The sequence below is a fragment of the Bos javanicus genome, chromosome 15, assembly GCF_032452875.1.
Source record: "Bos javanicus breed banteng chromosome 15, ARS-OSU_banteng_1.0, whole genome shotgun sequence".
NCBI classification, from domain to species: domain Eukaryota; kingdom Metazoa; phylum Chordata; class Mammalia; order Artiodactyla; family Bovidae; genus Bos; species Bos javanicus.
Window position 1 is genome coordinate 63,796,517 of NC_083882.1, and position 26,209 is coordinate 63,822,725.

General features: G+C 36.9%; 1 protein-coding gene across 6 annotated transcripts in view; it reads left to right on the forward strand.

The window, feature by feature from the left end:
* QSER1 (glutamine and serine rich 1) overlaps positions 1-26,209 on the forward strand; it is an 80,083-nt gene that overhangs the window by 30,004 nt on the left and 23,870 nt on the right. For 4 of the 6 annotated variants that reach the window (XM_061381054.1, XM_061381058.1, XM_061381059.1 and 1 more), the window contains 3 exons: positions 3,341-3,453; positions 3,863-4,024; positions 6,943-10,635. In XM_061381054.1, coding sequence (XP_061237038.1) covers positions 3,341-3,453; positions 3,863-4,024; positions 6,943-10,635 — 3,968 coding nt within the window. The remainder of the gene's footprint in view (positions 1-3,340; positions 3,454-3,862; positions 4,025-6,942; positions 10,636-26,209) is intronic. The other 2 variants (XM_061381056.1, XM_061381055.1) reach the window with 2 other exon arrangements.

A 26,209-nucleotide genomic window follows, 5' to 3' on the forward strand; every position in this document is an offset into this window, starting at 1 on the left:
CTGCCCGGGACTCATGGACGACCCGGCTGCACATGTTAGGAATGAGAGCCTGTCAGAGGAGGACAGGAGTATCCATTTGTTCAACAGATACAAAGATTGAGTTATGCAAGATGAGTAGGTTCATCGTTCATGAACAGATCTTCTGTACAACATGGAGCACGTTGTTGACAGCACCACATTGTGCACTTAAGTGGGCGGCTCTCGTGTGAAGTGCTCTTACCACAGTAAAATCAGTTGGTTAGAACTTTAACCTGGAAGAAAACATTCACAGTGCATATATCTAACAATATGGATCCAGACTATATTTTAAAAACATCTTAAAACCCAAGATCGCTAACAACGCAGTTGTTTTAAACAGCCAAAAATTTGGACAGACTTCACCAGAGAAGCTAAAAGAATAGTCACATGAGAAGATGCTCCTCATCATTAGTTATTATGAAAATGCAAATTAAAACACAATGAGATACCACTTAACCTACCTAGAAAGGCTAAAATTAAGAAGACTGAAAAGATCACGTGACAAGGATGTAAAGCAAAAATGTAATGTTGATTAATTACTGATGCTAATGTAAAATGGTACACGTACCTACCTAACGACCCAGTAATTCCATTTCTAGGTATTTAACTTGAAGGAAAACATGCCCCCAAAAGACTCGCATACACATGTTCACAGCAGATTTATTCATAGTAGCATGTAACTAGAAGCAATCGACATGTTCATCTGTAAGTGAACGGATAAACATAATTGTGGTATCTTCAGATAATTTAATCAAAAGGAATGAACTACTTATGTATGCAACAACATGAGTGAATCTCAAACATTATGCTGAAAACTTTAAAAGCCTTGTACAAAAGAGAATAGACTATGATTTGGGACAGGCAAGCCTAAATTTTAGTAACATTAGGCTTCTCGCTGGTTATCTGGGGCCAGGAGTGAGATGAAAAATGGATTGACTGCAAAGGGACATGAGAAGCCTTCTGTTGTGATGGGAATGTTCTACAAGTTGGTTGGGATTATGGTTATACTGGTGTATACATTTATCAACAAATGTGTACACACTGAATTGTACACTTAAAATAGGTGCACTTTATTGTATGTAAATTATATTGTACCTTAATAAGTTGATTTTAAAGTTTAAAATAGATTTTAAATTAATCCTAAAATTGAATCTTCAAACTAAAGCAAAATCTAACCTCCTATATATCTAATTAATAACATAACCATACAAGTAATTTACTTAACTTTTGGATCAGTATTCTAACTGTGTATACTTAATGGGACATAATTTTTAGACAAAAATATATTGTGAACAAATACTTGATGGTTTTGTTTTTGGTAAAGGTTGTGTTAAAGTATTTTCAGATAGAGCTAATGAGGAAATCTGTGAGTGTAAACTGGGATTCTGACTGTAGGAAAAGGAAAATACGTGTGAAATGGAGGAAGATGAGGAATGCTATATTGGATTTGAGTTGAAGTTGTCATTATGCACTCATCATTTTAAAAAGACATATATTTCTTAGCTTTGTCCACTTAAGGGGCCTAAAAGCAATGACACCTCAGGCATTGAATATACTTGACACACAGATCTTGGTTTCAAAATCTCATTGCCCACTAAAAGACTTCCAGAAACGGTTGACTTCATGTCTGGTACAGAATTTAAAAAAGCAAGATGAACCTGAAACATCTTGTGCTGGAAGGTAAGAGTGTGTCAGCACCATGGAGGACATGTGAAAAGGAAGCAAGATTGAGGGGACAAATTGAATATCATGATGATGATATATTTTTAAGTATAATACATACACATTGAAAAATATATTAGTATGCATTTATATATTATGTATGTGTTTATATAGATAAGCGAGAGAAAAGGGGGAAATGCTCTTTTTTATAGAAGAATGCTAACTTTTAAATATTGAAAGTACTGTAATTAGAGCACTGCTGTTTCTAATCTCCAGTACAATAATTAAAGATCATGAACAGTTGGTGTCTGAAACCATTAGCTGTTGGGACAAGGTATTGACAGTGGCTTAAAAGTTAACACCTCCCAATTGTATATTAATTTTGAAGAGAAGAAATAACTACATTCAGAGGTCTGACAGCACCTTAACCACTTCAAGTTTAACATCTCCAGTAATGAGACAAACTGAGAGTATATGTGTCCTCATGAGATGCAACGATAATTACAAAGCATCTTTATGTACTTCTCATGAAGAAGCAGTCAGACAAATCTGGTATTTGGGATAGTACAAATACATTTCAAGTACATTCAACTGACTTGGATTCCTCAAAATAAAAAAAACCCATGTCATGAAGTCAAGGCAAAAGGGATCTGGAATTAGGGGCAGAGTGGAGACACTATTCTAAATGTAGAGACATAAACAAATATAATCTTGAATTTTGATTGCATCCTACAAAGAGCTTTAAAATTGTAAACATTTTGATAACTGAGGGAAATTGGAATATGACCTCTGTGTTAATCACATGCAATAGTGACAGCATTAAATTTTCTTCAAGTCTGGTAATGATATTTGGTTATGTAGCTGAATGTCCTATTCCTAGGAGATACCACTGAATTATTTAAGGATACAGTTTCATGACATCTGCAAGCTATTTTCAGGTAGATTAAAAGAAAAGCATATGTGTTGTTTATAAAGATAAAACAAGTATAACAAAATGTTAGCAGTCTTCAAATCTTAAGTGACAGGTATATAGATTATTCCTAGTTCTATTTCAGTTTTTCTGTGGGTTTAAAATATTCAAAATAAAAATCATGGGGAGAAAAATATCTTATTCTGAATTACTCTCAAAATGTATAAGCTTGAAATTTTCGAGGAGAGTTACTGGGAAATGGGGTTAATTACCAATTCATTTGAACTATCTGATATTCCAGAGAATGTTAGAGGGACTTTAGAGATTATCTTGTCTGGGTCCCTTATTCATACAGGTGAAGAAATGAGTCTGACAGTAATAGAGTCACTTACTGAAATCATATGGTAAGCCAGTAGTGGCTCCTGGACAGTGAATTCAGCTCTCCTATTTTCCAGGATATTTGTTGCTTTTCCCACTGTGCCATGTTATTATCTCTTCCCCTAAAAGGACTTTGTTGGAGATAAAGTTAAATTAAGAAAAATACAATGTATCATTTTTTCTTCCTAGTATGTCTTCAATAATTTCCCCTGCATTTTGACAGTGTTATGAGACCATGTTTGATCTCTTGATATATAGGTCAGGAATTTAGTGAAAGATGTATGCTGCTTTTGATAATTGCCTTCCTAGAATTCTTTTGATCATCTGGTTTGAGCTGTGTGTTTTTTGTCATTTATTTTTTTTATCCTCTAGTTTAAGCTATGAAGAAGGACATCCCTCAAACTCTGAAACAGACCTCCTTCAGAGACAGACTTTTGCAGCCTCTCATCAGCTTCCTGGATATGCTGCCACACCTCAGCCAACTGGTAAAAATTCTGCTGTGAAATATACCCTGAATCTGGGTGCATTTAGTGAATAAGAAGGAAAATCAACTTTCACATGTTGGGTTATGAAAGTGTATAGGACAGAATGGTTCCATGGGAAATGTTAGAATGAAAATGAGATTAAAAGCTTTGTCTTTTACTAATAGGAAATAGTTATATAGTTAATTAGTAGGGAAATCTCCCCCCCCCCCCCCCCCGCATCCCTATAGATTTTAAATTATAACTATGCTTAAGCAAATTAATACTTGTTTGCAATTCAAAATGAAGCAGTTTAGGGTTGTAGCACTTTGGGCCTCAAATTTCAGAGATTCCTTTTAAAAATAGCATCAGGAATATCCTTTTATGTTAATATATATTTTTACTTTGGGATACATTTTATCTTCAAATGTAGGTCTTTCTGGAATATTTGATACTAGTGTGAACAATGCCAGCACTAACACAAAAGAATCTTCAGTGATGAATTTTCTCTCTGCTGTTGAATCCCGAACTGCTCAGGCTGCTTCTTCAGGAACTACTCTTTTACCACAATTCAGGGCCCCATCCTGGCAGACAGGTGATTCTTTGTTTTCAGAATTTTTAAGTCCTATAGAAATACTGCTAAAAATTCACTTTTTATAGTCTTGTCATGATGGTAGTGTGGCTGAGAGTGGTGTTAATTATTGATTTTCCAGTGAACTTTAAAACCTGGAATTTTTCACTATTTTAAAGTGGATAAAATTCAAGAAATTGTTACTAGCAGAAATTCAGTTTTAGCACTCTGTTGACAACTAACAAGTTGAAGAAGGTAGGTAATTGTTAAAAGGTAAATCCTAGATACAAAGTTTTTACCTGGCAATTTAAGTAGTCACTTATTTACTTGAGAGAAGAAAAGATTAAATTTCTTTTCCTTATCCCCCATTTTACCTTTATAGAGGTATAATTGACATATAAACTTGTAAGATATTTACAGTGTACATTGTAGTAATTTGGTACATGTTTGCATTGTGGAAGAATTCCTCCATCTGGTTAATTAACACACCTATCACTTTACATGTTTATCTTTTTGGGGGAAGTTGGTGAAAGATTAAGTTCTGTTTTAGTGCCTTCAGACTGGATAGGTGGTAGAGTAAAAAGCAACCTTAGAACTGATTTCGTCATGAGTTAGGAAAGTTATCCTTAAGTGAATGGAATAAGTCATTCTTTAATAAAAGCTAGCACAAATTGATGTTATTATATTATGTGCTTTTCTATTTTATTTTTCTTATTTCATTTTTCTGTTACCCCTTGAAATTGTTTGTGTATATTTTTATTTTTTGCAGGATGACAGATTAGTTTTTTTTTTAAGATTTCATCTTAAAAACTATACTTTTAAGTAATAGCTATTGGAAATATTTTATTATTCTGATGTAGATTCCATTAATACAGCTGTCTTTTCAGTATGTTGGAGAAACTTCTGCTTCTAAAGAAACAATGTGTTAGTATGGCATAAAACAATATTTTTTTAAAAAAATTAAAAAATACAATAGCTTTATTTATTGCTTCTTGGAATAATTTTACATTACATATATTTAGTTAATTCTAAGCATTATTTATTGTTTCAAGAGTAACTAGATGTTTTCTGTCCTTGAGTTGTAATACTCTTGATTGCTGCCTGTCTTCTGGGACCTTAGTTCCTCTATCAGTTAAACCTGGGCCCCAGCAATGAAAGATCGAGTCCAAACTATTGGACCACCAGGGAATTCCCACTTTTTTGACATTTAATGGAAAGAAGTGAAAGAAGAATATTTTTGAAAAGGGCCAGAGAACCTTTTCCCCTCTATTTTTTCAAAATGGGGGAAAAAAAATTTTAATGGAAACTCACTTAAAAAATATGTAAATAGACTTAGAGATTGAACTTACCGTTACAGGGGAAAAGCGTGGCGGTGGTGGGGGTGGATAAATTGGGAATTTGGGATTGGCATGTACACACTGCTGTATTTAAAATAGATAACCAGGAAGGACCTACCATACAGTGCAGGGAATGCTGCTCAATATTCTGAAATAACCTAAATGGGAAAAGAATTTGAAAACGAATAGGTACATGTACAACCGAATCACTTTGCTATACTCCTGAAACTAACACAACATTGCTAATCAGTTTTGCTCCAACATAAAAATTTAAGAAATGGAAACAATTAGGGCTTCCCCGGTGGCTTGGTGGTAAAGAATCTGCCTGCCAATGCATGAGACATGGGTTTGCTCCCTGATCTGGGAAGATCCCACATGCCGCAGAGCAAATAAGCCCGAGAGCCACGACTGTTGAGCCTGTGCTTTAGAGCCTGGGAGCCACAACTGCTGAAGCCCAGGAACCCTAGAGCCTGTGCTCCACACCGAGAGGAGCCACCACAATGAGAAGCCCACGCACGGCAACTAGAGAGTAGCCCTTGCTCCCCGCAACTAGAGAAAAGCCCACACAGCAACGAAGACCCAGCACAGTCAAAAATAAATAAATTAAGAACAAAAAGAAACAATTAAAAGGTATATAAAATGAAAAGTGTTAGTTCCTAACATAGTCCTGCTTTTTAGAGAAGAGTTAATAGTGTTTACTCTTTATTGATACCTTTGTGCATCAAAACTTTTTTTGTATTTTCGCCTAAGCAGTGTTATAGCAGCAGTATTATTAGGATATGCCATAATTCTTTTACCAGTCTCCTGTTGATGGACATTTAGGTTGTTTCTACCTGTTATTCACAATAACTGTCCTGAGTATCTTGTTTGAATCTTTGTGTCCACTTATTTCCATAGGGTAAATTTCCATAGATCTAAATTTCTATAGGAGCTTTTGGACCATAAAAGGTATACATGGTTTTACTTTGGCTGTAAGTGGCTAAACTGCTATCCTGAAATGTTAACAATCTCTTCTTGACAGTACTTCATTAATTTCTGATCAGCTTTTTGTATAAGCATTCATCTATTGTTATTGGAAGTTGTTCATAGGAAATCAAAACTTGAAATGCAAGGATTTTTTAAAAATACATGTATTTTGATGAAAGAAACTTTGCAGTGTTAACCTCACTATTAGTTTTAGATATATTTATTACATTAAATGTAGGGAATTTGGTTTCAGTTTTAATGTTATGAACATTTTAGTTTGTTCATTGGTGTTTTGCATGGGAATGTCAGGGTAAAGTAATCACTAGAGATGATATATATATATTTAGTATTTTCGTAAGTTTCAAATGATTTATCTGACTATATGTATAATCTCATGTTTATATAACAATAATAGAAATGAATTGCTGATACCTTTGTAGTTTTGTTTTTGCCTTATAAAAACTAGCTATTTTGAAATGTATTTTTTAGAATCTATGCAGAACTAATTTGTCAGAGTTTTCAGTTTTAAAGAGATTTTGGTGGATTAAAGGTTATGTAAGTTTTATAAGTCTGTATTATGAGAACAGATAGAAGTGTTTGTGCTATAACTGCATAAGTGTATTTGTTTTCTTTTCACAGGTATGCATTCCTCAGCACCAACTGAGCTGTTTGTTACTGGACCTTTGCCAACCACTGGAACGCTTCCATCCCCTGCCCTCCCTGCTTACCAGCATCCTGCCACCTTCAGCAATAGAAACTTTGCTACCACCTCACCTTTGGTGCTTCAGGATTCAACTTTTAACACTACATCAAATGGAATTTTAAGTTCTCATGATCCTTTGCTTCAAATCAAGACTTCCCAGGGAACTGTTCCAACTGCTTTGACATTTGAGCGCCTGGGCAGTTCTGCGATAAGTAACAGCATACCACCTCAGTCTTCAACGTACCGCTCAGCTCAAGAGTCTGCACCCCATCTTTTACAACCTCAGTTTAGTTTGTTGCCTTCAGCACTTGGTGGAGCCCAGCAAACTCCTCAAGCCTACGGTTCAACTCTCTTTACTAGTTCTACTGCTTCCATTGAAAGAGCTCTTCTCCGAGAATGTAGTGTTATTAAACACCATCAGCGGCCTTCAGGTACCCAGTCTATTCAGGCACAACTGACTGGTTCACAGCATTCCTTACACAGTTATCTATCAAATGCAAGTGGGGTTAATTTTCAGGAAACAAGCAGGCAGTCATCTTTATCCTGTAGCCCAATTGGAGAGTCTACTCAGGTGAGCAATGGAGGATTGCAACAGAAGCCCTCCCAGGTCTCAGTGGAACTTGCTCAGTCCTATTCATCTGCAATTCCATCGTCAGGGTATCCTACTGCAAAAGTAAAAAGCTGTTCTACAAAACAACCACTAGCATCAACCAAGTCCCCCAAACCTCCAAGTATAATTCCTCCTGTGCAAACACTAAGCTATTCCAAACCTTTACATAACCAGAGTTCTGTAATATCAGGCCAAGCACAAATTTATTCTACAGCGCAGCTACCAAGCCTTTTATCAGTTAGTCAGTCTCAAAATTATGGTTTAGTACAGCCGCATAATGTGCCATCTATTGTTCATTCACAGGTTTATAGGTCCAGCAAAGTTGAGAAGTTGCCATCCTTGTATAAAACATTGACTTTCTCTGGCTCGTCTCAGACTATAACCTCTGAAAATTCAACACTTAATTATTCTTCTAATCAGCAAGAGGTGTTGTCTTCGGTTACAAATGAGAATTACCCTGCTCCAACAAGAGATCCGTCTTCAGATAGCCAGTCTCAGAGTTACGCATCTGGTCATTCTCAGGGCTTATCACCAGTTAGCCAGACACAGGTTAGTTTTTCATCTCAGTCACAAGTTTTGTCAGTTGTTAGTCCTTCAGAAAGCTATGCTTCAGGTCAGTCCCTCACGTTAACAGCCCCTTCTCTTTCTTACTCTTCTGCCTCTCGGGCTCAGAATGTGCCAGATGCTAGTCCAACTCAAAATTTTATTTCTATGCATTCTTCCCAAAATGCTCAGACCCAAGGGTCATCATCTCCCCAGTCCCAAAAGTTTTTGCCTGCTGTCCAGTCATCATCTTTTGCGACCTCAACTCACTGTCAGACCTTACAGAATAACCTACCTTCCCCTGATCCAAAGTCTTATGCTGAAAGAAAACTTGACTCAAGTGTTTATACGTCTTCAAAACAAGAGGATGATTTTCCAATGCAAGAGTTACAGGTATTACAGCCACAAGTATCTCTTGAGTCATCAACCTCAAGGCTGTCTGATGGGGAAATTAACGTTCCAGAGTCAGCTTATAAGGTATCAAAGGCAGATGACCGATATTCTCAGAGCATAATCAGAAGTAATTCCTGTCTTGAAGATCAGGTGGTTGGTATTGCTCTACAAGGGTCTAAAAAAGAAGAAAACATAGTTGGTTCAATGACACAACTTAACCAACAAATTGGCCAAGTCAATAGTTCTGCAACCCTTGATATTAAGAAGACAACTACTTTAATGCAAACTCCGCAAATACGGTTGAATACTAAAGACCTAAACCAGCAGCATTCTCTTATACAGAAGGTACATGAAGCCAAGGTCCAGGAGCAGCATGATCAAATAATTAATGCCTCATCTCAGATTCAAATTCCAAACAATGCTTTAGGGCATGGCCATCAGGCATCTCTTCCTAATACACAGGTCCTTTTAGATTCTGCCTGTGATCTACAAATTCTTCAGCAGTCAATACTGCAGGCAAGTTTAGGACAAATAAAGACATCTTTACAAGTACAGCGTGTTCAAAGTCCTCAACAAATAGTGCATCCTTTCCTTCAAATGGATGGTCATATTATTCGGAGCAATGGTGAACATTCTCAGCAGCAACTCCATCCTCAAAATTCTGAAATTATGAAAATGGACCTTTCTGACTCTTCAAAACCATTACAGCAACATCTGACAACAAAGGGCCATTTTAGTGAAACAACTCAACATGATTCAAAGAATCATTTTGTTTCTCTTGGATCAATATGTTTCCCAGAGGCAATGCTCCTCAGTGATGAGAGAAATATTTTATCAAACGTAGATGATATCTTAGCAGCTACAGCAGCAGCTTGTGGGGTCACACCTTCTGATTTCTCCAAGTCAACTTCAAATGAAACCATTCCTGCTGTTGAAGATGGTGATTCTAAATCTCATTTTCAGCAGTCATTGGATGTCGGGCATGTGACATCAGATTTTAACTCCATAGCAGTTACGGTAGGAAAGCCACCAAATATAAATGATATTTCCTTAAATGGAAATCAAGTTACTGTAAACCTTTCACCAGTACCTACTCTTCAGTCAAAGATGACTCTTGATCAACAACATGTTGAAGTACCTGGTCAAAATAAAGCTTCTAAAGTAACTTCACCAGTGGTCGGACCAGGTCATGAAGTGCAGGAGCAAAGTTCTGGTCCATTCAAGAAACAGTCTGCAACCAGTCATGAACCAGAAGAAGACAGTGAAGTTGCTGTTGATAGTACATTAAATAATAACAGAAATCAAGAATTCGTTTCTAGTAGTAGAAGCATAAGTGGAGAGAGTGCTACATCGGAGAGCGAATTCGCTTTAGGCGGTGATGACAGTGGTGTGTCGGTGAACTCCTCTAGGAATACACTTGCAGTGTTGGCCATGGCCCAGCCTGGGGAGACAGTCAGTGTCAAGATTGAAGAGGAAAACCAAGATTTAATGCATTTTAACCTCCAGAAGAAGAAAACTAAAGGAAAAGGGCACACTAAAGAGGAAGACAACAGTCATCAGAAACAGCTGAAAAGACCTGCCCAAGGCAAACGCCAGAATCCAAGGGGAACAGATATATATTTGCCGTATACTCCCCCTTCCTCAGAAAGCTGCCATGATGGTTATCAGCATCAAGAAAAAATGAGACAGAAGATCAAAGAAGTAGAGGAAAAACAACCAGAAGTCAAAACTGGATTTATTGCCTCTTTCTTAGATTTTCTGAAATCTGGGCCCAAACAGCAGTTTTCCACTCTTGCTGTGAGAATGCCTAACAGGACTAGGCGACCAGGAACACAGACCGTTCGTACATTTTGTCCCCCACCACTTCCAAAGACTGCAGCTGCGACACCCACTCCTTTAGTGTCTGAGGCTGGGGCTAACAGTCCATCAGAAAAACCTGATAATGAACTTAAAAACTTGGAACATTTATCTTCACTTTCTTCTGATGAAGATGATCCTGGGGTATGCAGTCATGATATTTACAAAAGCAGCTCTACTACCTTAAATACTTCAGACGCTACTTCTGATAAAAAGAAGAAAACAGGTAAAGTTTTAAATTTGAAGTTCATAATTATGGCTTTCTGGTTTTTTTTTTCTGGCTCTGGAACAAGTTTTATGCTTTCTTAGCTTGAAGCAAGTCTACGGTTTCTCAAGACAGAATGCTTAGGCAGATATCTTAGACTTATTTTTTAACGTTCCTTGCCTCTAGGAAAGTTCTGAGTTTTAGCCTGGGTAGTTCTGGGTTTTGTTCAGCTTTGTATCACATGCAGCATAGTTTACATGGTGCACTGTCCAGATTTTTCTAGTCTGAGACATCTTGAAGTGGCTCATGGATATGGGACATTATATTGAGGGCCATGTTGTTATATATAAACTGGCATATTTTCTTTGTATGCTAATTTTACCTAAAAAATTAACATTTTGCTATTAAATTGGTTATTTTGTGTGCAGCATGCAGATTAATATAATTAAGTCAAAACTTTAAAAATTTTGCACTGGTTTCATACTATATGCCCAGATCCTTAGATGTGTGTTTCACTTTTCTCTGTAGTTAAGGGAGCATTTTAAGGAACTGTTTTGAGAAGCATTGTCTTATGTAAACAATTGTCAAGCAGTATAGAAGTTATTGTTTTAAAGAACATGCTAAGTAAAAAATCCTCTGTGCCAGGAACTATTAGCAGTATCGTGAGATGTGCTTTGTTATCTTCAATATACAGATGATATAACAGACTAAATGAATTGTCCGGGCCCATACAATTAGTAAATGGCAGAGTTGGAATCCATATTCAGGTTTAAATCATACTCAGGTTTATCTGGTTCTAACACCTGTAATCCTGCCTACTGCTTTTGTATGAATAGAGAGTTAAACCTTGTTTTGTGATGTACTTTTCAGCTTCTCTACAGATTTGACCACCTTTTTAACTAATAAAGTGATATGAAACAGCCGATATCCCAAATAATCTATTAATGTAAATGTCTCCTAATACATTTGTCAGCAAAAGTTTTAAGTCTGCTAAAACATTTCTGAAGAATTCTCATTTTGTTATACAGGGAAATTAGTATACTGGAAAATTATTGCTAAAGTCAGAACATAACAGATGTGGCTAATCACAGTAAGGTTTTACATTCTTCTCCCTCAATTCAGAATACTTTGCAATTACTGTTATGTTCCCTCTTATGTTCTTAGAGCAAATCTTTTATAATCTCTGTTATAAAACATGAATCTAGAACTAGTTTTTTCTAGACGACTCTTACTATCTCATTTTTAGTTAAAACCACCACCATCAACCTGATGCTTATTAATAGATCTTTGAAGTTCTCCCTTTATGCGTTGCCTCCTCTTCTGTGAGGACTCATCATCTCTTGCTTGGGCCTATTGCAACAGATTTCTCATTAGAATCCTTCCCACCAGTCTCTGCACCAGTCCATCTTCCATATTGTGATCACATTTATCTTTATAAAAAAGAAGAGTCAGTTCGTTCAGTCACTCAGTCGTGTCCAACTCTTTGCGACTCCATGAATCGCAGCACGCCAGGCATCCCTGTCCATCACAAACTCCCGGAGTTGACTCAGACTCAAGTCCATCGAGTCAGTGATGCCATCTAGCCATCTCATCCTCTCGCGTCCCCTTCTCCTCCTGCCCTCAATCCCTCCCAGCATCAGAGTCTTTTCCAATGAGTCAGGTCTTCGCATGAGGTGGCCAAAGTACTGGAGTTTCAGCTTTAGCATCATTCCCTCCAAAGAAATCCCAGGGCTGATCTCCTTCAGAATGGACTGGTTGGATCTCCTTACAGTCCAAGGGACTCTCAAGAGTCTTCTCCAACACCACAGTTCAAAAGCATCAATTCTTTGGCGCTCAGCTTTCTTCACAGTCCAACTGTCACATCCGTACATGACCACAGGAAAAACCATAGCCTTGACTAGACGGACCTTTGTTGGCAAAGGAATGTCTCTGCTTCTGAATATGCTATTTAGGTTGGTCATAACTTTCCTTCCAAGGAGTAAACGTCTTTTAATTTCATGGCTGCAGTCACCATCTGCAGTGATTTTGGAGCCCAAAAAAATAAAGTCTGACACTGTTTCCACTGTTTCCCCATCTATTTGCCATGAAGTGATGGGACCGGATGCCATGATCTTAGTTTTCTGAATGTTGAGCTTTAAGCCAACTGTTTCACTCTCCACTTTTACCTTCATCAAGAGGCGTTTTAGTTCCTCTTCACTTTCTCCCATAAGGGTGGTGTCATCTACATATCTGAGGTTATTGATATTTCTCCTGGCAATCTTGATTCCAGCTTGTGTCTCTTCCAGTCCAGCGTTTCTCATGATATACTCTGCATAGAAGTTAAATAAGCAGGGTGACAATATGCAGCCTTGACGTACTCCTTTTCCTATTTGGAACCAGTCTGTTGTTCCATGTCCAGTTCTAACTGTTGCTTACTGACCTGCATACAAATTTCTCAAGAGGCAGATCAGGTGGTCTGGTATTCCCATCTCTTTCAGAATTTTCCACAGTTTCTTGTGATCCACACAGTCAAAGGCTTTGGCATAGTCAATAAAGCAGAAATAGATGTTTTTCTGGGACTCTCTTGCTTTTTTTAGTTGCTCAGTCATGTCCAATTCTTTGCGACTCCATGGACTATAGCCCGCCAGGCTCCTCTGCCCATGGAATTCTTAAATGAGTTATTAATTCTCTGCTTTTGAAATACTTCTTGGTGCTCCATGGAAAAAAATTAAAATAATGTGTAAAAATTCTCCCTTTCCACGTTTCACTCTTTGCTCACTCTTGCCACTTCCCCTCTTCTGTGACACATGAGTTTCTCATTGTTCCTTGGACCTGTGAGCGCCTTTCAGAATCAAGCTCCTTTTGAACAGGTTTTTCTCTCCCTGGGTCCTCCTCAGTTTTTTAGTCCAGTAGATACTTTTTGTTCTCCTTGAAGACCCTCTTCAAAATCACTTTGTGAAAGTTAAGTCCTGGCAGAATTAGTGCTCATATCCTCTAAATTCCCACAGGTCTTAAATCTTTCTAAAGGGCAAAAGTTTTAAATTTCAACAAGTTCTGACTTATCCGTTTTTCCTTATATGCTTTGTGCTTTTTGTATCCTAAGAAACCTTTGCCTAACCCATAGTCACAAAAATTTTCTCTTGATTTCTTCTAGGAATTTTAAAGTTTTGCATTTTGTATTTAGGTCTGCTGCTGCTGCCGCTGCTAAGTCGCTTCAGTAGTGTCTGACTCTGTGCGACCCCATAGACGGCAGCCCGCCAGGCTCCCCTAGGATCCCTTTTAATTTGGGGGATGGTGGTATAAGATGTGAGGTATGGGTTGAAGTTTTGCACATGGATGTCCAGCTTTTCCAACACATTTGTTGAAAAGACAGTCCTTTCTCCATTGATTGCTTTTCACATCTTTGTCAAAAATCAGCTGACCATGTTTGTCTTGTTTTTTAAATTATGTAGGTTTTGGGTCCCTCAGTCATGTCCAACTCTTTGTGACCCCCATGGACTGTACAGTCCATGGAATTCTCCAAGCCAGAATACTGGAATGGGTAGCCTTTCCCTTCTCCAGGGGATCTTCCCAACCCAGGGATTGAACCCAGGTCTCCCGTATTGCAGACGGATTCTTTACCAGCTGAGCCAAAGGGAAGCCCACTGACCGTATTTGTATGAATCTATTTCTGGACTCTCAATTCTGTCACACTGATCTACATTTTTATACTTTGATCAGTGTGATACTGTCTTAATTGCCATACCACTGTGTGCTTAATCTTTCAGTCCCATGAACTGTAGCCTACCAGGGTCCTCTGTCCATGGGGATTCTCCAGGCAAGAATACTGGAGTGGATTGCCATTTCCTTCTACAGAGGATCATCCCAACGCAGGGATTGAACTCGCATTGCAGGTGGTTTCTTTACCATCTGAGTTACCGGGAAACCCTTAATCAATTGCCTCATAATTAATTTGGAGAAGGCAATGGCAACCCACTCCAGTACTCTTGCCTGGAGAATCCCATGGACGGAGGAGCCTGGGGGCTGCTGTCTGTGGAGTCACACAGAGTCGGACACAACTGATGTGATTTAGCAGCAGCACATTATAAAAATTCAGTTAAACTTTATATGTTGATCTTAAATTTGCACAACTGATTTAAATATTTTTTAAATGGGAATTCCTGGGCAGTCCAGATGGTTGGATGGCATCACCGACTCAATGGACATGGGTTTGGGTGGACTCCGGGAGTTGGTGATGGACAGGGAAGCCTGGCATGCTGTGGTTCATGGGGTCGCAAAGAGTAGTTCATGACTGAGAGACTGACTGAACTGAACCAGTAATTAAGACTCCGGCTTCCCCTGCAGGGAGGCAGGGAGCACAGGTTCACCCTCTGGTCGAGTAGCCAAGATCCTGCAGTGCAGCCAAAAAAAAAAAAAAACCCAATAGATTCTTAAAAAATGAGATTCCATAGGGTTGTCTATGGAGAAAATGATGGCAGAAAAAGCATTTAGTTTCATTGATTTTTCTCCTTTGTTGACAGTTTTATTGATTTCTGCTATTTTCATTAATTCCTTTTTCAGTTTGATTTTAGTTTATTATGCTCTATTTTTGTCTATTTTCATATGGCAGAAGCCTAAATTGTTGGTTTGAGACTTCTCTTCTTTTTTAAAAAAGATTTTTTTGATGAGGATCATTTTTAAAGTCTTTAGAATTTGTTACAAAATTGCTTCTGTTTTATGTTTTGGGTTTTTGGCCCTGAGGCATGTGGGATCTCAGCTCCCCAACTAGGTGTCAAACCCACACCTGTTGTATTGGAAGGTGAAGTCTTAACCACTGGACCGCGAGGGATGTCCCCTCTATTTTTTTCTGCTGCTGCTGCTACCGCTAAGTCACTTGAGTCGTGTCTGACTCTCTGCGACCCCATAGACGACAGCCTACCAGGCTCCTCTGTCCATGGGGTTTTCCAGGCAAGAGTACTAGAGTAGGTTGCCATTTCCTTCTCCATTCTTTTCTGCTCTAAGCACTTAATGTTACGAACTTCTCTCTAAGCCCTGCTTAGCTATATCCCACAAATTTTATTTTTATTATTTGCTTTTTTTCTTTCAAGTTTTTCAAATTTCTTTTGGTGCTTTCTTTTTGGTCCATGAGTTATTTAGAATCATATTTCAAATTTTTCAGATATTTGGGGATTTTCCAGACACTTGTCCTTTATTGATTTCTGCTTTGTATAATTTCAGTTCTTTTAAATCTGTTAAGGTTAGCTTTATTGCCCAAAATGTGGCTGATTTTGATTAATGTCCCAGTGTACTTTAAAAGAAAATTGCATTTTGCCGTTTTGTGGATTGTTGTATAAATTTCAGTTAAAGCAAGTTGGTTGTTAGTGTTGTTCAGGTTTTTTTATCTCATTACTGATTATCTGTTTACTTGGTCTGTCAATTACTGAGAGAGCATTTCCCGTGTTTCCAAATATATTTGTGGACTTGTCTGTTTTGTTTTTCGTTTCTATCAGTTACTGCTTTGTGTATTTTGAGCTCTGTTTTTAGATGTGTACAAATTTAGGATCGTTAAGCCTTAGTGAATTGACCCTTTTATCAGTATATTATATATATATCCTTATATATATAATATATATATATATTATATATATATCCTTCTTTATCCTTGGTAATAATCCTTATTCTGAAGTCTGCTTTGTTATTATAGCCACTCTAGGTTTCTTTTGATGGGCTGCATATATCTTTTTCCATTCTTTGACCTATCTGTGGCATTATGTTTAATGTGAGTATTTTGTAGACAGTACATAGTTCAATTTTGTCATTTTTTAAAACGCTAATCTCGTAATCTGTCTTTCAATTAGTTTGTTTAGACCATTTACATTTAATATAATTATTAATATAGTTCAATCTTTCATTCTTTGTTTCCTGTTTTCCCTCTTTGTTTTTGTTCCTGTCTCTTTCCTATCTTTAAAAAATTATTTGAACTCTTTACTATTTTAAAATTTATCTCTGGGTTTTTTTTTTGTTTTTTTTGTTTTTGGCTGTATCTTTTCATGTTATGTTTTTAGTGGTTGACGTACTGATTACAATCCACTTAGTTAATATTTTTACTACAGAAAATGCCAAAACCTAAAAACCATAGCGCTCTCTTTACCTTTGCTCTTATATATATTTGTCCTGGTGAAAGCCCTGATAGAGAAATAATTTTTGCTTACAACCATCATACATACTCTAAATAATTTAATAGGAACAAAATAGTCTATTGTATTTACCCAGATATTTATAATTGCTCTTGTACTTCCTTTATTCCTCATACTCCATGTTTCCCTCTGATATCATTTCCTTTCAGCCCAAAGAAGTATTCCATTTTTAAAACTTTTTCTTTGACTTTCAGTCGTGTAATTATTTCTCTGGATAAGGTTCATCCTGTTTGGAGTTTACTGAGCTTTTTGAATCTGTAAAATGTGTATCTTTTCCCAAATTTGAGAAGTTTGCAGGCATTCTTTTTTGTGCACCAAACTCTCTTTCCTTATTGGACTCCAGTGACATGAAAGTAAAATATTTTTATATTATTCCTCAGGTTCCTGAGTTTCTGTTTATTTTTTTCAATCTTTTCTTCCTCTCTGTTCTTCAGATTTTATCATTTCTATTGGTCTATCTTCAAGTTCTTTGACTTTTTCACCTTCTCAATTCACTACTGAGTCTACCCAGGGAGTATTTTTTATTTCATATATTTTCAAATATTCTTTTCAACTCTAAAATTTGTATTTGGTTTTTTTTTCTAGTTCCAGTTTCTCTGCCGAGAACTTACATATCTCCATTCATTTCAAAAATATGTTTATCTTACCTCAGGGAGCACGGTTATGATAGCTGTCTTCGAGTCTTTGATAATTTAAACATCTGAGTCACCTTAGAGTGGCATCTGGTCGTTATCTTTCCCCTTTGAAAATTGGTCACATTTTTCTGGTTCTTTATATATTGAGCAATCTTGAATTGTATCCTGCACATTTTGAATACAATATTGTAAGATTCTGGATTTTGTTAAAATCTTCTGGAGAATATTGGTTTGCTTTGTTTTAGCAAGCAGTCAGGCCTTAAGTTCTGTCTCACCTTTGAGTGGTGGTCTGATGTTAGTTCAATTTTGAAAGCCTTTGCTCTGCTTCTTTGGATCTGACTCAGCAGTTAGTCTGAAACTTGGATGCATGGTAGACTTTGTTACAGTTTAGGTCTCAAAGACTTGGCTGTACTAGTTTGGGTCTCTTCTGCATATTTGCAGTTTAAGCATGAAACTAGGATTTGTGTGGGTTCATGTCCAGAATTAGAGGATACCACTCTTCAATTCTCTCTTCTCTGGGAATTTCCCTACATGCCCAACTCCCAGGGTTTCCTTTCCTAGTCATTTGGACTAGAAAGCTGGAATTTTCCTTGGACTTTGTAAAAACTGCCCATGCTTTACTATGATTCTGTGTAACTGGGACTGCCTGTGGGGCAGTGCAATGAGAGAGGAGGAAAAAAAAGAACAGGTAATTTTCCTACACATTGTCCCTCAGCTTTATTGAGATATAATTGACATACAACATTTTCTACTCTTCATGCCATAGGAGCTCGTGGCCCATCCAGGTTCCTATGGTTCTCCAAAAAGACAGGAGTTTTGTCCAGGTTTATGATGTTGGGTTTACTGCTTCTGTGTTGCAGCTCTGTGACTTTGGTTGCCTTTGGGGCAGGGCTGGGAAAGAGAAAGAGAAGAAAAAAGAAATGGCATAGCCTCCACATACTCTCACCTTGCATGGGTCTCCTTTTCCCACTCCTCTGTCCAAAAAGATAGATTTTCTTGGGAGTTTTGTTATCTGTGTCCTATATAGTTCTGCATAGGGGCCATCCTCTAGACCTGCCAGGTGATGAGAGGAAAGAAAATGAGGAAACATCTTTCTCTATATAAAGATTGTTATTTCAATTTGGCCTTCCCTTCCCAATCTGCCTGTAGTTACCAACTTTTCATAGTTTTCTGGTAGTTCCGTTTTATGTTTTCTCCAGCGGTTTTAGTTGTAATAAGTAGATCTAATGGACTTATTTGATCTTAGTTGGCACCAGAAACCTTTCATGAATTTTTAAAAATTTATTGTCTTACAAATTACAGTCGTTATTTCTGATCCTCAAACTGTTCTATAATGGGCCAATAGAAGCCCCTTGAGTGTTTTGATTTTGATTGTGATTACATTGAATTCATAATTAATTTTAAGGGAGAATTGTTATCTTTACTATACTGTCTTCTCATCCACTTATGGAATGTAATGTTGTTCTACTTACTCAGATCTTATGTCTTTTAATATCTTACCATTTTTCCACATAGATAATCTATATTATAGTCTTAATAGTATTTTTTTAGTATTTTAAATACAATTTTCATGATACTGTTCTCATTAGTTACTGATAATGTATGGCATTGGTTGATTTTCATGTCTTCAGTGCGTTTGGTATTTTTGTTTAAATTTATTTTATCTATTTATTATATTTTTGGTTTTACTGCATTTTTGTTGCCGCGCATGGCTCTCTCTAGTTGCAGTGAGCTGGGGCTGCTCTTAGTTGTGGTACGTGGTCTTCTCAGCGTGGTGGCTTCTCCCTGCAAAGCATGGGCTTTAGGCACATGGGCTTCAGTAGTTGTGGCTCGTGGGCTCTAGAGCAGGGACTCAGTAATTGTGGTGCAGGGGCTTAGTTGCCCCATGGCATGTGGAATCTTCCTGGACCAGGGATTCTTTTCTTATCCTGGGAAGTCTTGGCCTTTTTGTTGAATTTTTATTTTGACAGTTTTTCCACCTGATTCTCTTGCATTTTTAAATAGATAATTGTATCTTCTAAAAATAACGGTAGTTTATCTTTCTCTTTCTGTGGGGGTAATTTATCTTATTGGCTCAGGCCTCTGTTGTTTAATGATGGCAAGCATCCCAGCCTTCTCCTTGATATTTAGTAAAATACATAGTGTTGGAAATTATTTGTCAGTTTCTAATGTACTGTACTCTTTAAGAAAATGTCCTTCTCTTTTGAAGTTCTTAAAGTTATTTTTTTTTCCCATTAACAGTAAGCATTAAATTTTGTCAGATGCTTTTTTGAGTTTCTTCTGAAAAATCTGCCTTCTTTTTTCCCACATTAATCTGTTACTTGATTTCCTAATGCTGAACCTCCTTTTTAAAATTTCTGCCATGAACTCTGCTTGGTCATGATGAATCACTTTAGTCCATTGTAGGATTTAAGTTGCTAGTATTTTGTTTGGGATCTTTACACCTAGATTCATAAATGGGATTAGTGTATAGTGTTTTTGTTCACTTTTGTTTTCAGGAATTTGCTAACCTTATAAATTAAATTAGGAAAGCTTTTATATTTGTTTAAATTTGAAAAAGTTTGCTATATATAACTGGGATTTGGTGGAACTTTCTAAGAATACATCTGGGACTTAACAGTTTTTTCCTGATAGTTTGATCTATCTGGGTCAGTTTATTTATTTATTTTCTAGTAAAATGATTTCTCTAATTTAGATTTTAAAATTTGTTGTTATAAAATTGTACATAGTGTTTCCTCAAAAGTTTTCAGTCTCCTCTGTTCTGCAGTTTATGTTCTCTTTCTTGTTTTGATTATTATTTGAGTCTTTTTCCTTATCAATCTGTGGAACAATTGCCTATTTAATGGTTCTTTTTAAAGAACCAGAGTACTTTTTTTTTTTTTTTTGCTCCTATCACTTTTTACTCACTTTTTCTTAATTTCTGCTTTTATCAGTTCTTTTTCCTCCTATTCCCTGGGTTGAATAATCTCTCATTGGCCAGTGTATTTTTTTGTTGCTTTCTAATGAATGGAATTGAAGTTGTAAGTTCCCCCAGCCCGCCACCACACTGTGGCTTTATTCCTCTGGCTTCTTTGTTATGTTTCTCACTCTCCTTTCTAAACGGTTTGTCATTTTAGTTTTGATTTCCTTTTTAACCCAATAATTATTAAGAATAGTGGATTTTTACCTGTTTCCTAGTAGGTTTTTGGAGTTTTTGTTGTTTTTATTTCTTTATTACTATTAATAATTTATAGCCCTGCTGATAGTCCTTTATTATTAATTTATGGCCCTGTTCTATTGTGGTCAAAGGAATATGGCTTAGGTAATGCCTACATTTTGAAATTTATAGAAATTTTGTTAGTAGCTTGCTAAATGTCAATTTTTATAAATGTCCCCTGAGTATCAAGTGCTAATAGATTTTATTGGTAATATTGTTCAAAGCCTTTATATCTTTATTTTTTGTTTAATATAATAAATGACATTAGGTTATTTAAGAAAAATGTATATATATGTTGCAGGTATAATAAATGATAGATCTGGAATTTGCCTTAAACTATCCCAGCAGGTATAATAGGGGTGACAGAAAAATAAAAGAAGTATATCAAAATGTTTATGATTGTTACAGTTGGGTTATGGTATATGAGGGTTTGTATTCTCTAATTTTATGTATGTTTGAACTTTTTAATAAAATTTTTTTTAAATCCTCCCTATACTTATTTGTTTTTAGATTGCTTGATCTGTTGATTCCTGAAAAAGGTGTGTTAAAATATCCAACTATGTTTTATTGCTTTTCTAATACTGTTCCCTTGATGTTTTAAACCCATATAATTGGGTGCATAAAATTTTACTACAGTTATATTTCCTTTTATCATAATAAAATCTTTTTCCCATTTCTGTTTTTAATATTGCTATAGTAATCTTATTGTTAGCATTTTTAGTGTATTTTCTATATCTCTGTTCTTTCAGAACATTTTTTCTTCGGAGATATAACTTACGTGTGTGTGAGTGTGCATGCTCAAGTCACTCAGTCATGTCCGACTCTGCAGCCCCATGGACCAAAGGCCCCCAGGCTCTTCTGTCCTTGGGATTCTCCAGGCAAGAATCCTGGAGTGGGTTGCTATTTCCTTCTCCAGGGGTTCTGCTGGACCCAGGGACTGAACTCGGGTCTCCTTCATTGCAGGCAGATTCTTTACCACTTGAGCTGCCAGGGAAGCCCCTCATAACTTATGTATGAAAATACAATACATATAAGGAAAACACACACAAAAGTTTCATAAATTTGAAAATGTAGATATTAAGACATATTCCGTAACCACAATGCAGTAATTTCACAAAAGAAAAGTGGAAACAAAAAAAGGACAAAAAGATTAAAAAGTAAGTTTTTCTTCCTAAAAGTTCTAAATAACTTCTGATAACTTCTGAATAACTCATGGGTTTAAAAGGAAATTAAAACTGAAATGACAAACCTCTTAGAACAGTGGAGCATTATATTTTGAAACCAGTGGAATGTGCCAAAAGTGAGTGAGGCAAAGAAGAAAGTTTACTGTGTTAAATGCTACTCATTGGAAAGTAAGAAAGTTCAAAAATAGAGTATTAAAGTAGATCCAGGTCATAATCTATAGAACTAAACACTGTCTGACTTGGATGGTAATCACTTCCATGCTTTTCTAATTTTACCACACGTGTCTGTATTTTCTTTGGCTCATTTTAAAACTTCTCATAAAGGACATTATATAGTATTGATAAGTTTTTCCTTTCACTCATTTGGAAGCTATTCTTTCTATAAAATATTTTCCTAACTTTTTTATTATGGAAATTTCAAACACAAAGTTATAAAGACTGATATAATTAAACATGTTTATGCATCATTCAGTTTCAGTAATCAACAACACATGGTCAGTCTTCATTCTTACCCCCTGATGACTGTGATGAAATATTTCTGTTCTTTTCCTGATTATAATAGGGATTACAGTATGCATTTTCACCTCCTCGAAATCTGTTAGTATCTTATTTTTCTCCTGAACAGCATAAAGACTCTGAGCACTAAAACTCCATTGTATGCTCTCACTTTGCCCCACTCTTTTTATTGGTAGATAACCATGTATTTTAATGTTGTTGTTGTTGTTTTTTCCATTTTGGCCATGACACAGCTTGTTATCTCGACCAGGTATTGAATTCAGGCCCATAGCAGTAGAAGAGAGGAGTCCTAACCACTGGAATGCCAGGGAATTCCCCTGTGTATTTTAATTCTATCCTGTTTTCTAATTAATACTCAGTAAGAAATAGTTTTTAAAATAGTCAATGATTATTTAGTTTTATTTATACATTTACCCTGGTAGCTCAGCTGGTAAAGAATCTGCCTGCAATGCAGGAGACCTGGGTTCAATCCCCAGGTCGGGAAGATCTCCTGGAGGAGAGCTTGGCAACCTACTGCAGTATTCTTGCCTGGAGAGTCCCCATGGACAGAGGAGTCTGGCAGGCTGCAGTCCATGGGGTCACACAGTGGGACATGACTGAGCGACTAAGCACACACACGTGTACCATATTGCCCTCCGTTCTTTCCTGCACCTCCTGTCTTCTCTTTGGGATGACTTTGCTTATGACTAAAGCGTGTCCATTACAGTTTCCTTTTCTGAGAGTCTGCTGGTGGCAGTATCTCTGTTTTTGTTAGATAGCTATGTGATTTGTTTTGCCATGTAACTTAGAAACAGTATATTTTTAAAATTCAGTGACATTGGTATAGTAAAATCTCCTTTATTCCTTAATTTATCTATTATTTATAACAACAGTGTTTCCCAGTTTTTATATCAATAAAATGGAGGATAAAAATAAAATTGGTTATGAAACCCATGTCAATATGTAATATTCACCCATGAATTCATAAATTAATAATTTTTAAATCCCACATCCACTCAAAAGATGCATTCTTTTTACGTTTACATTTGTTTTATATATTACACTGGAAAAACATTACTTTGGATCTACTGTACAAGCATTATAATGTTAGAAGTGTTTATAATATAGAGAACCTTCTGGTCACAAGGCATAAAAATTTTTTTTTTCCATTTATGTACATTTTTGATGGGCTTCCCTCAACATGACTATGTGTTGAAATCATACTTTGGATATATTGGATTACATTTTTGAAGAAGAAAGCATGATACATAGTTACAGTAACATAAAAATATATTAGAACAGGGGACTTACCGGGTGGTCCAGTGGTAAAGAAACCACAGTTTCCTTTAAACGCAGGGGACAGGGGTTCTATCCCTGGTTGGGGAACCAAATCCTACGTGCCTTGGAGAACCTAAGCCTGCTTGCCACAACTGTAGAGTCCTGTGTGCCACCCTTAACATTTTGAGAAGGGGCCAAACTGTTTTCCGAGGTGGCTGTACCATTTTACATTCTCTCCATCAAGGTACAAGGGTTCTAGTTTCTCTGCATGTCTGCTAGTATGTGTTTTCTGTAGTTTTAGAGCCATCCTAGTAGGTTAGACTGCGAGACTGCAGTTATCTGCTGAAGTTGCATTGATCTAATGCAACTGACTTACATTGTTGGGTGGCCTTTCGTGTGCTTATCGACAATTTATATATCTTTGGATAAACAGGTCTCACTCACTTTTTAAATTGGGTTATTTGTCTTTCTTTTTGAGATTTAAGAGTTCTTTATATATTCTGGATACTAATATCTGGCAGATGTATGATTTGTAAACAATGTTTCCCATTCTGTAGGTTATCTATCCAGTTTTGTGATGGCATCAGCTGTAGTACAAGTTTTCAATTTTGGTCAAGTCCAACTTTTTCTTTCTTTTGTTACTTGTAAGGTCATGAAGCTAAGAGGTTTATAATTTTAGCTTTCACATTTATGACTATAATCTACTTTCAGTGAATTTTTGTATATGGTATGAGGTAGACATCCAGCTTTATTCTTTATTCCTATCCAGTTGTCCCAGTACCATTTGTCAAAAGGCCTTTTCATGCTTCCCCCATGGAATGGTTTTGGCACCCTTGTTCACTGTAAATATAGAGTTTACTTCTGGAGTTTAATTCTAGTCTTTTGATCTGCATATCTATCCTTTGCTACTATCACACTGCCTTAATTACTAAAGGAGCAATTAAGTTTTGAAATTCAATTACTGTGGTATGATTTGGAATTTCTGAAATGTGAATCCTCCAAATTTATTCTTCGTTTGCAGGATTATTTTGACTGTTCTGACTCTCTTGCTTTTCCATACGAATTTTAGGAGTAGTTTGTTAGTTTCTGCAAAAAAAAAAAAAATCAGCTAGGATTTTCATAGGGATTTTTGTGCTGATTTTTTTTTTTTAATTTTGGTCATGCTGCACAGTATGGGGGATCTTAGTTTCCTGACCAGGGATCAAACCTGTATCCCTTGCAGTAGAAGCCTGGTATCTTAACACTGGGCCACCAGGGAAGTCTCTGATTAGCTGTTAAACCAAGCATGCATTCCTGTGATAAAACTCACTTGGTCATGATGTATACTGGAGCGGGTTGCCATTTCCTTCTCCAGGGATCTTGCTGATGCGGGGGTTGAACCCATGTCTCCTACATTTTCTGCTTGGCAGGCGGATTCTTTACCACTGAGCCACCTGGGAAGCCCAAATACTTCTTTTGTATGTTGAAATATATTTGTTCATATTTTGCTAGAGATTTTTGTGTTCGTATTCATAAGGGATAGTGGTCTATAGTTTTTTCATGATGTTTTTGTCTAGTTTAAGTATTGGAATAATACTGGCCTTGAATGAGTTGGAAAGTATTTCCTCTTATCTCTTGGAGTTTATGATGGATTGGTATTAATTCTTAACTGTTGATAGAACCCACCTTTGTACCCATTTTGACCTGTGCTTAGCTTTGTGGGATGTTTTTAATTTCTTTTATTGTTTTGTTGTTGGTCTATTCAGATGTTCTCTTTCTTCTTGAGTTCTTTTGATAGTTTGTGTCTTTCTAGGAATTTGTCCCGTTCACCTCAGTTATTTGTTAGCATACAGTTTTTCATATTACTTTATGATCCTTCTCATTTAGCTTTCAGTGCTCTTTCAAAGTATTTGAGGGGTGTTGTTTTGTTTCCCACATTCCATTGGCTTTTCTTCTTCTAGGCCTTCACAGCTTTGGCTGACCCTTGTCTTACATCGCTTTTTTGTCTCTGTTCTTTTAGAAATATTTTTGTGCTACTTAAAAGGAACTAGGTGTAAGTTTAGGTTGATGGAGGTTCTCTAATTGTCATCCAGATGTTAAGACGTTAATAAATGCTCTTTTTTTTATTTTGATTTTTTAATTGGTGGATAATTGCTATACAGGGTTGTATTGGTTTCTGCATACAGCATTCTGCATACTGTTGAATCAGTCACACACACACACACACACATATATATATATGTATGTATATGTATATTCATATATCCTCTTCCTCTTGAGCCTTCCTCCATCCTCCCACGTCCTGCCTCTAGGCTGTGGCCCGGTGCAGGCTGGGCTCCCTGTGCCACACGGCAGTGGCCCACTGCTCGCCTGTGTCACACACAGTGGTGCATGTATGTCAGTGCTGCTTTCTCAGCCCATCCGCCCTCTCCTTCCCCCGCTGTGGCCGGGTGCCAGGCTGGCTCCTGTGCCACACGGCAGCGGCCCACTGGTCGCCTGTGTCACACATGGTGTGTATGTATGTCAGTGCTGCTTTCTCAGTCCATCCCGGCCTCTCGTTCCCCCGCTGTGTCCACAAGTCCGTTCTCTGTGTCTAACAAGCATTCTTTAATTTCATTGTTTCAAACAGTTTGATGGCAAAAATAATAGTCTCTGTAAAATGTGCAGATTTTA